Here is a 16,991-nt window from a genome sequence, read left to right as displayed (position 1 = left end):
ATCACATGTTCCTCCTCATATCTTGATTGCATATTGAAAAAGTGAATGAGCATATGCAAAATATATAATTCATATTTATTTCAAGATCTTTAATTTTGTTTACTTTGTAAAAAGTATGAATAAGGTATTTAAATGAATTTTATTAAGCATGGCCTATTGGTATTAATATATAAATTATTTATATAATAGTTTACACTTACCAATAATCTTTAATATTAATGTTCAAGCGCTTTCAGATTATTAATCCATCCTCAGGAACAATGATATATTTTACATTATAATTATTTACTTAACGTATCACTAATTATACTAAATTGAATTTTATAAAAATATAAATATAAACTGATTGTCAAAAGGTAAAAAGTTAATGTTATCCGTCATGCCAGTTGGAATCTTAGGTTGATAATACTGCTTCATACTAATAAACATAACAATTGAGACATTCATACTAACATGAAAGATAATGTTAACTTTTCACCTTTTGATGATCAACTATTATATTTATATTTTTACAAAATTCAATTTAGTATAATTAATATATAAATAATTATAATTATAACACATCATTGTTCCTGAGGATGGATTGATAATCCAAAAGGGCTTGAACAATTACTATTAAAGATTGTTGGTAAGTGGAAACTATTATATAAATAATGAATAAGATATTTTATTCTTTATGTTACATACTGTACATGGACATTCCACATCATATGATAGTCCAATATTATTCAAAGATATTTTAATGACTTGACTTCATCTATTGACTGACAACGGGAGTTTACTGTTTATCAATTCACTATTATTTACTGAACATGTAGTTTTAGTTGAAATTCTCAAGGAGCTTTGCCAGTTTTAGTAGGTGAGAGTGACATATAGTTCATCTTATTCAGGGTGAGCGTAAGAATATGACTTTCAAACCAAGATTTTCCTATAAGTAATCCACAGGTAGCACTCTTATATACTTCATCTCATGCCTCGCTCGAAAAAACCAAAGCTGTCATCAGCGAAAAATACCATGGTACTGTTAGAAAGGTTCAGTTTTAAAAGATCATTGACATATATTAGAAAAAATATTGGCAAGAAAACAGTACCTAGTGGTAGTCCAAAGTTTGAGAATTTTCTGTGTTCACTAAAATTATTTGAAGTCAGAATTTTAGTTCTACCCTTAAGGTAGTTTTCAAACAGTTCTTTTACTGGTCCTCGTATACCAGTTATTTAGCTTATGTATTAAAATTTTGTGAGGTATTGTGTCAAATGCCTCAGCTAAATTGAGGAATATTGCTGTAGTCTTATTATTTTTATTAAAATTATTAATTATTCTGGTTAAATGTAAAACCACATCTTTTGTTGATTTTCCAGATTGTAAAGCGTACTGATTTTTATGAATAAAATTATTTTTATCAAGAAACTTTATTATTTGGTTTTTTAATATTTTTTTCAAATTATTTCGGCAAAGTTACTTAACAGATTTATAGGTCTGTAATTTGCAAATTGTTTTTATCTCCCGATTTATGTATTGCAATTATTTTGGCTATTTTAAATTTAGTAGGAAAATATCTTCAATAAAACATCTATTTATTATGTGTTCAAGTAGTTTTTGTATGTAGTTACTTATTTCTTTTAAGCAAGAAGCATTAAAACTATCAATTCCAGGTGACAATTTATTTAAAAAAATTTTTATTACATTTAATATTTCAGTAATATTTGTTGGGTTAAGAAACAGGCTAAATAGAGGATGGGGTTAATGAGAGAGGCAGATTTAAGTTATTTGTATTTTTTAGTACTGCATTTGCATAATAATTCTCCTACATTTGTAAAGTATTTAATTTATTAGGTTCAATTTTCAGTTATGTAATTTCTTTTTTTGTATCTTAATATTTCATTAATAGGAAGGATATCTCTTAAGTAAAGACCGCAGGGAAATTTCTCTCCTTAAAATTGGCAAACCTGTGTCGTTCATGGCCACGCTAATAATATATACACTGCATTGTTGTCTGTAAGTTGTTGCGTTGTAGTATCTTTGATTACATTTGAGTTATTACGTTATAAAATGAACAGGAAAATCGATGTTGCCACTGACTGTGAAATACGTGGAGTCAAACATATTGATGGTTTTTTAAACCATCAATATGTTAAGCCAGTTGAAATTCATAGGCAGTTAGTTGCTGTGTACAGTGATAATGTAATGAATGAAAGAAATGTCCGAAAATGGTGTGAAAGGTTTAGTAATAACAGAATTAATATGCAAGATGAAGAATGTTCGGGGAGGAGTCCTTGATAATCACCAAGGACTTAATGAAACAGGTTGATGATGAAATCAGAAAAGATTGTCGCTCAACAATTTCTGACCTGGCCCTTCTTTTTCCTAATGTTTCACAGGCTTCAGAAAGGTTTGTGCATGTTGGGTGTCACACATCTTAATGAAACATCACAAAAAAATCCGAATGGGATCTGCTTTGGAATTTTTAATGCGCTATACAGAAAAAGGGGATGAGTTATTAATTCAATTGTTACTGGCGATGAAACATGGATTTTATATTACATGCCAGCAAGAAAACGGTAGTCAAGTGAATGCCATCATCCTCAATCACCAACAAAGGTCAAGACATAACCATTTGGACACAAGCTGATGGCCAAAGTCTTTTGGGATCAGTTTGGCATACTGCTGACTGATTTCATGCCACATGTAACAACTATAAATGCAGAATCCTACAGCAAAACTCTATGAAGTTACGGCGCACCATTCAAAATCGGCAATGTGGGTGGCTGACCGATGGCGTCGTCCTACTGCACAATAATGCACATCCACATGTTGAGGGTCTGACACGTGATTTACTGAGAACATTTGGATGGGAAATTTGCGATCATCCACCATATAGTCCAAACTTAGCTCCTTCTGATTACCATTAGTTTGGGAAATTGAAAGAATTTTTGAGTGATAAGCAATTTGCAGGTGACGATGAACTTAAAAATGCTGTTAACCAGTAGCTAAATGGACTGGTAGCAGAAGAATATGATGAGGGTATATTGAAGCTGGTGTGTCGCTACAATAAATGTCTTAATTCATGTGGAGATTATATAGAGAATAGTATAAGGAATGTAGTTTAAGAGAAATAAAGAATAATTATAAAGTTTTCAGAATAAATTTTTTTTACAATGAAACAGTCTTACTTTAGAGATAACATCTCATACATTCCCATGTTTTATGTTTTCTTAATATTGTTTTTGAAGAACATAAGAAAGATGCCGTAATAAGAAAGGGAGTCCAACAAGGATGTTCCCTATCTCCGTTACTTTTTAATCTTTACATGGAACTAGCAGTTAATGATGTTAAAGAACAATTTAGATTCGGAGTAACAGTACGAGGTGAAAAGATAAAGATGCTACGATTTGCTGATGATATAGTAATTCTAGCCGAGAGTAAAAAGGATTTAGAAGGAACAATGAACGGCATAGATGAAGTTCTACGCAAGAATTATCGCATGAAAATTAACAAGAACAAAACAAAAGTAATGAAATGTGGTAGAAATAACAAAGATGGACCACTGAATGTGAAAATAGGAGGAGAAAAGATTATGGAGGTAGAAGAATTTTGTTATTTGGGAAGTAGAATTACTAAAGATGGACGAAGCAGGAGCGATATAAAATGCCGAATAGCACAAGCGAAACGAGCCTTCAGTAAGAAATATAATTTGTTTACATCAAAAATTAATTTAAATGTCAGGAAAATATTTTTGAAAGTATATGTTTGGAGTGTCGCTTTATATGGAAGTGAAACTTGGACAATCAGAATATCTGAGAAGAAAAGATTAGAAGCTTTTGAAATGTGGTGCTATAGGAGAATGTTAAAAATCAGATGGGTGGATAAATGACAAATGAAGAGGTATTGCGGCAAATAGATGAAGAAAGAAGCATTTGGAAAAATATAGTTAAAAGAAGAGACAGACTTAGACACACATACTAAGGCATCCTGGAATAGTCACTTTAATATTGGAAGGACAGGTAGAAGGAAAAAATTGTGTAGGCAGGCCACGTTTGGAATATGTAAAACAAATTGTTAGGGATGTAGGATGTAGAGGGTATACTGAAATGAAACGACTAGCACTAGAAAGGGAATCTTGGAGAGCAGCATCAAACCAGTCAAATGACTTGAAGACAAAAAAAAAATATTGTTTTTATTTGATTGGAAACTTATTATTAAAATAATCAATTTTTGCTTTCTTTATTATATTGTTTAACCTGTTCCTGTATTTCTTATAATAATTTTTTAGATTTGTATTAAAAGTTTGTTTTAATAATTTATGGTGCATTTTATCTCTCTTTTATAGTTGCTACCATGCTCGGAGTGAATACTTCAGAGTTATTACATAACAGTAATAACAATCACTAACAACGCAGTAATATATTTTATTAACAAGAAAAAATGCTTCACACAAATAATCAAATTGTTAAAATATTTTTTCCCTTATATGCTAAATCATTGACGTATGCTTCTAAGGAATAATGATTCCTTACAATCCTGTATCAGACAGCAATGGAAAGGCCTACTAGTCCAAGCACCATTAAGTAGGAGGTAAATTCCTTCTCTCTTGTATATATATGTTTCAGGATGTGATTAACTATTAACTTTATATCAAATTTAACTATGAAGTTAATGTAAAATGTAATAATTTTTTTATGTAGAAGTTAAAAGCTTTCAACACAATTGACGATAAATACATATATGTGTAAAAAAAATATTCAACAGTAAATCTGGTGTAAAATTTACACAATTTCATCAATGTTGTAGTGAGAGAACAGTTAAAGTAAATGCATCAGTACTTCATAATTACATTAAACTGTGATCCACTGATAAACGAACTTCATATTACACGAACAGATCACGATAATTCTTAAAACTACATTTATTCAAATATTTCTTATATAATTTGGAAACAATGGTTACACTTCAAACATAGATCACTCGAAAACATCTTCAAAATAAACAAGTATGATTGGAATATATTTTGTATAAAAAAGATTTATATCGGATCTAAGTGATATTTTAAATGAATACTCATATTGCAATAGCAATGTTGCTTTTACTTATTTACTTTACCTATCTGCTTTTACCTATTTACTTTACACAGCATTAATCTTAAACACTTCCATCTTAATAGCATGAAGTAATTCTTTAAAAATATAATACACCAATCTTTTTAAAAAAACATTTTTCTGAATATAAACACAAAAATTTGCATGAAAGTATCAAGTAATTAAATATAATCCATAAAGTAGACAAATTAATTAAATATATACTTATATATTTATATCACCTCTTAAACGAGTTTGTTCAGGCCCTCTAGATCGTCTTGCAAATGCAACACAAATAACGATGATACCAACAAATATAACAACAACAGTAGCTGCAATCGGTACAACAACATTCAGATCAACAGCCCAATATGGTATCCAAGGAAAGAAGTGTTGCAAAGTTGGTAAACCTCGATGAGGAGGAGCAATCGTTCCTGAAATCAATAATAAACTAATTTAATTTACTCACCTTTATGGTGATTTCCTTTTCCACGTAAGAAGCACATAACGATGATAGCAACAATTATGACTAGAAGAGCAGATGCCACTGGTACTACAAGATTCAAGTTGGCGAGAAGAAGACGGAGGGGGGAGTCAGGCCCACCCTGGTCTGGAAGCTCCCGAGCGGGTGCTATTGTACCTGAAACACCAAAGGCGGCTCTGACTCCCCGCTCAATATTCACCAATAAAATAACCAAATATTTACACACTAGTTTTTATTTAAACTAAGTAAGAAGTAAAACTAACTAGTAATAAAAGGAAAATTCTGACTGAAAACCAATAAAAAAATGCATCATTTAACTAATATACTGAAACATCCAGTGAGGTGAATTAATCAAGATCTGTTTAGCAAAAAATTAAAAGTGGTATAAATTCATAAATTATTTTCAACAATGATACTGTATTTGAAATAAATTTAAATTAAATTTAAAAAAAGCCCATAAATAATAGACAAGAAAATCATTCATTTATGAAAAGTCCAATCATACAATATGAAGAAAAAACCTCACATATATTTTAATACAAATAAAGCTTGACTTAGAATTTTATTCTTTTAACTGATATTCTCTTTTTCCAGAGGTAATAGCAGGCCTGAAACCAATCAGAGCTATGTCTTTACAATCAGATTATTGTTATTAGTTTATAATAATAAAAATAATAATATTTGATTAATAAAATAACTTCTAATAATATATTTATATATTTTTTACTCAAACAACTAACTACAAGTTGATGACCAATTGCAAGTGTTCTACTGCTATTTTCTTTTCTTTAATGATAATGAATTTTTTAATGTGTGAACAAACTAAGAATAGAATAGGCAAATTCACAGTATGTTTTAACAGAACAGAGTTGCATTTGTTTAACTACATATTTTACAATGATGCTTTGTTTAATATCTTATGGTAAACAATTTATATCATTCATTCATTTATTTATTTTTTCAAGCTAATAAATGCCAATCTCAGTCATATAATATCTGGAAAGTGATTTCAATGATACCATATATCTAAATGAAATCTAAAACAATGACAAATTTGAAATTGGCCACATAATTGGGTCAATAATTAATTATAATTAACCAAATAATTAAATTATTGGTGCAATTATGGGCCAATAATTTAAATTTAATTAATTAAATAATTTGGGCCAATAATTTGGTAATATTAATGTTACCATAAAAAATTAAATTCAGTGTTAAAGGGGAAAAATTATTTAAGTGAAAAATATTTAAAGGAAATAAGTTATACAAATATCAGTTGGCAACTGCAATGCAGCATGCGCTTTATCTCTGATTTAACATTGAACCTTCAATCCAAGTTAGACCATATGTCGACAGTTTCACCAGTTTGAACAAACAGGGTGTCTCTGTAGAGGCAAGAACATGGGCCAAGAAGAACGTGATGTGAATTACCCAACAACTATCTGGTGTGTTTTGAGGCATCGTTTACTTGAATTACCCTACAATGGGAATAATTGAAGTGGGAAAATAGTAGTATATTTGATTGTATTCAACTGCTTACAATTTACTTGTTAGTGACCTTAAAGTAACAGTTTTCAAGGCATCATATGAATGTTATTACAGAATTTATTAAATATAAATTCAGTCACTGACGTTCAAAAAATATTTTTTAGAAAAATTTAAATGTGTCTCAACATGAATATGATCCTTTAAGGTGGTAGAAATAATTAAAAATCATCAAAAATGAATTAAATAATGATATCATTGACTGTTCCTTGAGAATGTTCCAAGAATGACTTTATCACTGACTGACTGTTCCTGAAAATTCTGAATGAATAAGACAAGTGGTTCTACAGAGCCCTCAACATCTAATAACTTAACATTCATCATCAATGAAGGCACCAGATAGATAAGTATGGTGTTTACAACATTATTGTCTATCTTATCAACGATAAAAAAAATTCAAATTGTTCATAAAATCTGCCAAATGATCTACTAAAACACTATGATTTTTGGAACAAATTCATTCAAATGTTGTGTGAAAACATTTAAGAGTTACATAACTTAATTGCTTAACACAAAGCTAATTTTCAATTTAATTGGCCGCAGTAATAGAGAAAACCATAAACAATAATCTTCCAAACAACTTTATGTTATGCATGAACAACCACTGCATCGTGAGAATGAGAAAAGTTTACTATCAGTGAGGAGTGACAGTGTTTGGAATCATTGGCTCTAAATTACTTTGTGAAATGAATAAGATAATAATAATAAGTGAATAATGAAATAATTACACCTCAGATGTACGCTAGTATGCTCAAAAATGTTTTTGACTGTTGAATATGGCATTACATTATACAGCATGAGAATTCTGTGACACTTCTGATTAGTTAATCTTTTAGAGGGAAAACATTAATTGACCACAATCAAAATTTCCAGTCATAAGTATGTATTTCTTTTGCAGTATCATGCAAAAATAAAAGTTTAAAACTAGTAAAAATCAAGTGAATAATTGGCAAACAAGGAAATTAAAACCACATAACGTGTTGAAATATAGTTTCATAATTAGAAAATCATATTTTATTTTTTTAAAGTTATTTCATTTATCTACTTATTTATTGCAAATAACAAAATATATTAAAATATAAAATACAGTTTAATGCAATATAAACATTATAGATTTTTTAAAAGAAATACGATATTGTTAAATCGCTGAAAACAGATTTAAATTTATATTACAATTTTAAGTTAACTAATAAAGTTAATATATTAAATTTACTTTATAATTTTTATTTAAAATTAAAAATAATTTTTATTAATATTATTTATTATTAAAAACAATTGTTCATTTTGTCATTGAAAAAGTTTGCATTCTAAATTAACATCATCACTAAAAGTCATGGAGAGAAAATGTAGCAAATTTTATATTTTACTCTTGTAATATTTAGACTAACAAAATGTATTTATTGCTGTTTAACATCAGGACTTTGAAGTACCTCTGATGATCTTGAATTGAATTCTTTTATTCAATTACCAGATGTTCCCCGATGACTGAAAACAGTAAGACCAACGGGTTTAATGGTTATTTTTTCTAATAATTCCAAGTAACAGATGCATTTTCTCTTACAGTGAAAGAAAATGCTTCCCAACTGAAAATGGAAAAGTGACAAAAACTCAGCTAATCTTTACATATAATTTGAAAATAATTTTTTGTGATGAAGAAAATTATTTTATTTACTTTAAAACTTGAATTTTTTTCCAGCCCTAATTTCCGATTTAAATTTTAATTAAAGTATTGCAATTACTTAAACCGGATTAGTATACTTCATAATTTACTAATTTATTAATTAATTTGTAATAAATATATATATATATATATATATATATTACAGTATAAGTGTTATTTTTGTTCTTTTACAAGCAAATTAGCTCTTATAAGCCTTATTTAGTGACAGTACTTCCAAAGTTGAAACATAATCTTTTGGTTTATTTTGTTCTTAATGCTGACAATCATAACTTAGATTATACAGCAGCTCATAATACACCAGCTTATTTATTATACAGCAACTCATTATCCTTTGGTGAAGGAATAAATTTGTTGCTCACATTGACTATTACATTGTTGGATATAGTATGCTGACATTGATATACAACAGCAGAAATCACTACTAAAGATTAAACTCTACTAGATTAAAGAATGTACTTTCAACAATGATTTACTAATGCAATTCTGAAAAACTAAAGTCAATTAAACAAATCCATTAATTACAACTATATTTAACACTCATTTTTACTACTGCTTTCTCAATCCTATAATTTATATCAGTGACTCGAAAATTTTCATAATCTCACACCACATCTGTATTAATTACAAAAAAAATGAATAAATATACTCCACTGAACATATTACATAATTTCATAGCTGGGTTGCAAGGTTTTTAGATTATTTTGTACCTCTGACATCTATGAAGTCTATTAGCAGAGTAAAAAACACTGAACAGCATAAAATCAGCACAGGTAGAAACAATATCAAATATAATAGAAAAATTTTCCCTAACTAATACATAATTTTCTGTAAAACACATTTTAAGAAAAGAAATCATTAAATTAAAAAAAATAAATAAAATAAAAATCTTTTTTCATTAATAAATAATTTACCTGACATTCCAGAAACATTGTAAGAAATTAAATTATTTAAAATAAATACAACTTACCACCAGTTATAGTAAGAGTTGCAAATTCATATTCAGCGACAGCAAATCCAGCATTATTATGGGCAGTAACACGAAGATGATACCAGTTTGCTGGGTCCAAGTCAAGTACAACAAAGTTACCACCTGGTTTAACATTGTTAGATACCTGATTCCAATCTAACTGTGACCTGTAAACAAAATATTTTATAAATTAAAAGACTAAGAAATATAAATTTATTTTTCAGATCAAAATGATAAATAAATTAGCTTTACACATTTTCTGAGTAAAGTAGTCATAAGCAATGTACTAAATAAAATGTTCTGTATTTGGTTTTTAAATGGCAATTATTTAAAAATAAAAAAGTATGGCTAAATAATTTTTAATTAAACGAATAAGAAACAATTTACAACTTACTTCTTTTTATGTTCAACAACAAAGTAAAGCATAGGACATCCACCATCAGACCATGCACTCAAATGTAGTGTAATCGAGTTCGTTGATACTTCAATGAATCGGCTCGCTTCAGGAATAATTGGCTTTGATCCTTTTGTTCTTGTATTTAACATATCTGATTCATCACCAGTTCCAATGCTAAGAAATAAAAGAAATAATTAATAATAAATAGTTATTATGATAAAAATAAATAAAACTACACTTACTTTTACCTTAAAGAAAAATCTTGGTCCTAAAAATCTGTAATTAATGAAAACAATCTATAATTATAAGCATTTTTTTTTTCAAATAATTGTACCACTTTACATTCATGTTCTGATTGAAATATAAATCATAAATTCTATTAAAAGATTACACTGATAAACATAATTTGTGTTTCCTAACATGCGATAAATAATTTTAATGTTTTTTGATGCTAAAAACAATTATAATCTCAGAATCTTTCTATCAACCACCATTTTTGAAAAACTTTCAAATTTTAGTTAAAAGATTTTTTCATTTTTCAACGTGCAGTTAGCATTTTAAGTTCCTATATTGTATTCTGTTAACTCATTTTTTATTGTTTAACTTTATAATCATAATCTGCAAGCTATAAAAAAACAATATTACACAAAGAATTAAATCATATCATAGTCACATATTATGACATCATATCTAATACTGAAGAGTGAGCCTTGATGGACAAGATTAATCATGTCTGTGCAAAACATGTAGGTGAAAACACAGCTATGTTGTTTGTATTAAGCACTGGATTTATGAATGAATAAATTTTGTTCAGTCTTATAGCTGTCTTAAGTTTGTTAACAGTGCAGTGTCATAATGCCTTGAAATTTGTTACTTTTGTTTAACAAGTGTGTCTGGAATTTCTAAAATGTCCAAACATACTGTAAAATATCCTTCATTGCAATCTGCAATCAGGCCTGTACCTCACAGTGAAATTATTCCAGTTCCTGAGCCATCTGTGAATATATGTTTCAAAAGCAGCGATGAAGAATCAGGCAGTACTGAAGAAGACAACAATGATTTTGATTTTGAATTATCTTCTAATAAGCCACATCTTATATTACAAGGTGAATTAAATGACTTGGTTAGGGATTTAAATTTATCAAAAAGTCAAGCTGAACTGTTAGGATCAAGACTGCAAGGTTGGAATTTACCACAAAAAATACAAAAATTTTGGCTTTCAAAGCCAACAAAAAGAACTTTCTCAGTACTTTATTGATGAAAATAATATGGTTTATTGCACAAATATTGATGAGCTTACGTTGCACTTAGGACAAATTCATAAACCTGAGGACTGGAGCCTTTTCATAGATTCGTACAAGTATAGTTTAAAAGTGGTTCTACTACATACACAAAGGTAATAAATCCTTTGATACCAATCGCTTACGGTATTAATTTGAAAGACATACAATGAGATGAAAGAAGTTTTTGAAAGAATAAATTATAAAAAAGACAGCTGGAACATATGTGGTGATTTGAAAGTTATAGCTATTTTGTTAGGCATGCAGTTAGGTTATACTAAGTACGTGTGTTTTCTTTGCGAATGGGACAGCCAAGCTAGGGAAAACATTATGTTACCAAAGAGTGGAAGAAACGAGACAATTTAACTCCATATATGAAAAATATTCATATATGGAGTCCTTAATTCATGAGTCCTTAGTTGAAACCAAAAACATAGTTTTATCCCCTCTCCATATCAAGCTAGTGAAAAATTTTGTAAAAGCAATGAAGAAGGACAGTCCTGAATTTTTATACATGAGGCAGAAATTTCCAAATGTAAATGTAATGTTCAGGAAAAATTATAGAAGGAATATCTGTTTGTCCTCAAATAAGAGAGTTGGTCAAAGATGATGTATTTAACTCAATGTTAAGTAATGTAGAAGTGCAGCTTGGGCTTCATTTAAAGACATTTGCAAACAATCTCGGCAAACAAAAATTTGACAATTACCACGATATTGTTAATCAACATCTTACTTCATACAGAGCTATGGGATGTAATATGTCTTTGAAAATACATTTCCTCCACTCATATCTGGATTTTTTCCCAGGCAACCTCAGAGACGTAAGTGATGAACAAGTGAAATGTTTTCACCAAGACATTTCGGTGATGGAAAGCCGCTATACAGAGAAATGGACTGGTAGTCCAACAAAATTGCCAAGCTCAGATGGGTTTTTCTGAAGAATAAGCATAGAAAACAAAGGCTACAGCAGCCAATCAGCGGGGTTGCGTATGAGGTGGCTGAGCAAGCTTACCTGGCAAGCAGAAGACTATTGTATTACAAAATAAAATGTGCAAAAAGAGAAAAGTGGCATGAATTGTGCCAGGACGCCCCATAGGGGTAGGCATATCAGATAGCCATGAGGCATGTTGGCCGATATCTGCCCGTCCTCATGAAGGAGCAAGTAATACGACAGATTGATAAGCTTTTCCCCTGCCAGGAACAGGAAGTTACCGAGGTTATCAAATGTGATATCAGAAGATACACTCTGGAGGAAGTTACAGAGGCAATATTAAAGTTAAAAAATAAAAAAAGTCCAAGACCAGACGGAGTCCCTGCAACGCCGTTCTCAAGGGCCTAATAGCTACGGTGCTGTAGCAAATAGTTGACGTAGAAAACTATGGAATGGAAAGGAAGATGTTCCTAACTTGTAGGACGGAGGCCAGGGTGATTTCCTCCCAAAGAATACAGAATGCAGACACAGTGGCCTGAATATCGGACACTGTGTCTGCTGAACAATTTGGGAAAGGCAGTCAAATGGATGCTGGCATCTCGTATTTTGGATGAACTCAGGCAAGATGTCAGTATCCATGATAATCAGTTCGGATTTTGGCCGGGTCACTTGTTTCAAATACACGGAGGCGTTCCCCAGGGCTCAGTCCTGGGGGGCCATTGTTATGGGTTATCGTCTATGATGAAGTATTGAGACTAAGGTTGTCAAAGGGCACTGATACCATCGTGTTTGCGGATGATCTTGCGGTTTTTGTTGGAGGCCAGAATGAGGAGGTAGTAACAGACCGAGGTAATAAGGTGTTGGTCTAGATTGATGCCCGATGGCCGAGCATGGACTAGAGCTTCACCACACTAATGCAAATACATCACCCTTTTGGGGAAGAGAAGAACTGGCCCCATCAGTCTTAAAATCGGTGTATTGCCGTTACGGATGAGAAATACAGTAAAATACTTATGCTCGATAACTCTGAAATACTTAATGAGTTATGCTTGACAAAGGACTCTGATTTAGCGAGCTTATGTTGGAGCGTTGTGAGAAAGCCGAGAGGATGATAAAGTCCTTAAACTTGATAATGACTTCGCGTACTGTGCCTAGGGTCCCAAAGAAGAAATTAATTTTGTCAGCAGTAACATCAGCCATATTTTATGCAGCCTCAGTGTGATGTGCGACGGTCAGGAGACAGAGGAACGTCATGAAACTTCAGAGGATTCATAGAAGATAACTTATAGGGATAATTTTGGTGTTTCGTAGGGTGTTATACGACTCGACGAATATACTGGCTTCAACGCCGCCCATAGATCTGCTGCTGGTATATGAACAAAATAATAGACACAATGGCTTAAGCAAACAGGAAGCAAAACCGGTTACTTGGTGGCCTGGATCGGAAGATGGTGGTCGGGGGTAAGTGTCGGTGTGGATGAGGAAATTGATCCTGGATCTGGAGCCCTGGTGTGAAAGGGGCTTTGGTGAAATGAATTTTAGTCTGTCACAAATGTTTACCAGGCACAGTAATTTGGAGTCATTTCTCCATAGAATCAGAGGGTGGGAGACTCCAATATGCATGTATTGCCCATCGGACGACACAGCTGAGCACATGCTTATGTACTACCTAGAATAGGCATCCAAAGGCCTTAGGCCTGATGAAGTAATTACATATATGTTGGTCTCAGAAATTGATTGGAGAAGGGTGGATACGTTTGTGTTCACCATATTGGAAGGAAAAGATATCGCGGAAAGATATGAGGGTACTAGAGTATGGTGTGGCGGATGGCCCTGGTCACGAGGGGTGACACGCTTAGGTCTGGGGAAAAAAGAAAAGACCAAGAGACCCAGTTGCTGGGTTGGAGTGCTGGGAACGGAACAGTCGGGCTCAGTTACCTCCACTTGGAAATTACAAGGCAGGCACTGAGAAAGATCCCTGGGGGGGGGGGGGCTGATCTGCCATGCCGGATTACTGCCGGTGGCAGTAAGTCTAAGGAGGCCCCTTAGAGTTAAAAGGATACTCACCTGGGTAAGTAATACTTCATTGTTTATCCGGCCCAGGGGAATAGGAGTAGAAGAAAAAAAAGAAACATGCTAGTCGATTACTGTTGGACATTAAATAGGGATGTGCCTGAGGCTATTTATAAAAGAAAAGCATCAGCAAAATCATTGTAACACAGGTATGGCCATGAAAAATTATAAATTTTACAGATTTTAACTATATTTTCCCTTAATTTTTTTTGAAAGATAATTTATTTAAAATTAAAGGCGATAGAAAAATTTTATTTACAGATCTGTAATGTATGCAAAAAACCCAATTCAAGAAATGGTATTACACTTAGAGAAAAACATTAAACAATTTTTTTTTGTCTATCAGTGTCATAATAAATAAAACATTATAGCACACACAATTGAATTTCAACTTAACACTGAATTTCAAACATTTAAAATAATTAATTAAATAAACGACAATAAATTATTTTCATCATTTGTTAATTTCTCAAACACAACTCTCATGAAAAAATCTCAGCAAGAAAACAATCTAAAAAGTAATATTACTTTTTATGATGAAAACTACAATTTGATTAATTCCTTAAAAAAATAACAATCTCTTATGTGTATTTTTTCACTTGTACTCATATATGGGTAACTGAAAAATTGAAACCATACATTTTTTCTCAGTCATCATAATACTTTCTGTTTTATATATTTTCTTAGAAAAAAAACTGTTTGTATCTATGTACAAAAGAACCTCTTTCATAATTTACAAATTTCAAAGAGTAATTTCTAACAATGTAACAAAACCTTTTCTTATTTTATAATATTAGAAATAATAATAAAGATTTAACAAAAATCAAAAGTACATTTACATTGATTTCATATAACATAAACTCAATTTATTTTACAATGCTACATCATTAAAATATACTGCATGATAGTTCAAATACACCTCATAAAAAAAATACAAGAATATTCAAGTATAATAATTTTATAATATAGATAATTTTATTTAGAACACAAAACCTGAAATAAATACCTATTGTAAGCAGTAACAACAATTTGATATCGAGAGCCACACCATAATCCTTCTAATGTATACTTTTGTGTAGTTGCAGAAACCTGAACAGTATCCCAATCACCAAATTCTGGCTTATATCGAACAGTATAACCATGAATTGGTTCATTGTCACCAGGATGTGGTTTTAATTTCATTGTAATTGAGTTAGTTGTTGTTGCAGTTAATGTTACTTGAGGTTTATGAGGAGGAGCTGAAAAAAAAATCAATAAAATTGTTTAAGCAGATTTAAAACACAATGGCATGATAAAATTAATAAAATACAAAGAAATATATCTAAGAATGTTATCGTTAACTTCCTTGGAGTAATGTTACATACTTGAATTAAAAATAAACACTTATTTCTATTAATATTACTATAGAAAGGGCACAAAATTGTCAAGACTATAATTTTTACAATTCACTTTAACAATTCCAGTCATATTTCAGCTGTTTATCAACAAATTTGAAGAAATGAGGTATCATTTTGTTCATAATAACAGGCTTAACATTTTATCTAATAAAACTAATTCAATAAAAATAATATATTACAAAGCTACAATTGATTTAAAAATTTAAATGGACACCATTTTGAAATTTTTGATGGTAAGATGTTCAAACTTAATTATTTTGTAGATGTTTGTTGTTACATGTACACAAATTTCATTAAAATATCTCAATACATTCTTAAGGTATAAATTTTTATTGAAATTAAAAAACAAAAGTAAATGGTGGTCAGAGGAAAAATAAAGTAAGATAGGGCGTTTGTCCACATGAACTTAATTGTTTACTTTGATGTCCTTAAGTTTGGCTAACACTACTTGGAGACTGGTACACATATAAAGATGAAAAGAAGATTTTGAAGTTTACAAATGGTAATTTTATTTTCAACTTTTGTTAAAAAGTCAATATTTTTATAATAGACATTACCAGCATACTTTGTTTAGATATTATATTAGTAATCAATGGTGAAATGATACTAACTGATAATTTTGTCAAAGCTTTTCTGTATTACTGTAATGTATCTGCTATATTATAATATTTATTAATTACAATAAAAGTTACTTTGAAAGAGATATTACCTAATACAACAAGTTTATGTGTGACAGTATCTTGACCAAAAGAATTTTCAACAGAACATGAGTATTCACCAGCATCAGCTCGAGTAACAGCCTTTATTAGTAATGAACCATCAGGTAATTGACGCATTCTGTCTTTAGATTCAAATACAACACCTTTTATTTTCCATGTAACATCAGGAGCTGGTACACCAACAGCAAGACATGGTAATTTCATATCTTCTCTATAAGTAGCTGTAAACTGGTCATCAAATGATGCAATTTTTGCTGGAACTGTAACAAAAATATTTCAAATATAATTATACATCAATATTTTTATTATATTATTTTAATTTACTTTTAACGCTTAAAAAAAAAAAAAATAGGAAAAGAAAAGTGTAGGATTATAAGAAACAGACCTTAGTTATTTTTTTATTTAAATAATTTAACTATGATAAATTTTCTTCTACTGACGGCA

General features: G+C 30.4%; 1 protein-coding gene across 17 annotated transcripts in view; it reads right to left on the bottom strand.

Annotated features, from left to right (window-relative positions):
- Nucleotides 1–16,991, bottom strand: part of Dscam1 (Down syndrome cell adhesion molecule 1) — a 607,521-nt gene that overhangs the window by 60,502 nt on the left and 530,028 nt on the right. For 15 of the 17 annotated variants that reach the window (XR_012756684.1, XM_075368244.1, XM_075368236.1 and 12 more), the window contains 5 exons: nt 16,538–16,807; nt 15,438–15,669; nt 10,145–10,321; nt 9,751–9,917; nt 5,316–5,507 (listed from right to left, as the gene is read on the bottom strand). Coding sequence is in view for 16 of the 17 variants with exons in the window: in XM_075368244.1 (XP_075224359.1) it covers nt 5,316–5,507; nt 9,751–9,917; nt 10,145–10,321; nt 15,438–15,669; nt 16,538–16,807 (1,038 nt within the window). In the remaining variant the exon portion in view is untranslated. Of the gene's footprint in view, nt 1–5,315; nt 5,508–5,542; nt 5,714–9,750; nt 9,918–10,144; nt 10,322–15,437; nt 15,670–16,537; nt 16,808–16,991 lie in introns of all 17 variants that reach the window. The other 2 variants (XM_075368245.1, XM_075368248.1) reach the window with 1 other exon arrangement.

The sequence above is a fragment of the Lycorma delicatula genome, chromosome 6, assembly GCF_047948215.1.
Source record: "Lycorma delicatula isolate Av1 chromosome 6, ASM4794821v1, whole genome shotgun sequence".
In the NCBI taxonomy this organism is placed as follows: Eukaryota; Metazoa; Arthropoda; class Insecta; order Hemiptera; family Fulgoridae; genus Lycorma; species Lycorma delicatula.
This window is presented reverse-complemented; position numbering and strand designations above follow the sequence as displayed.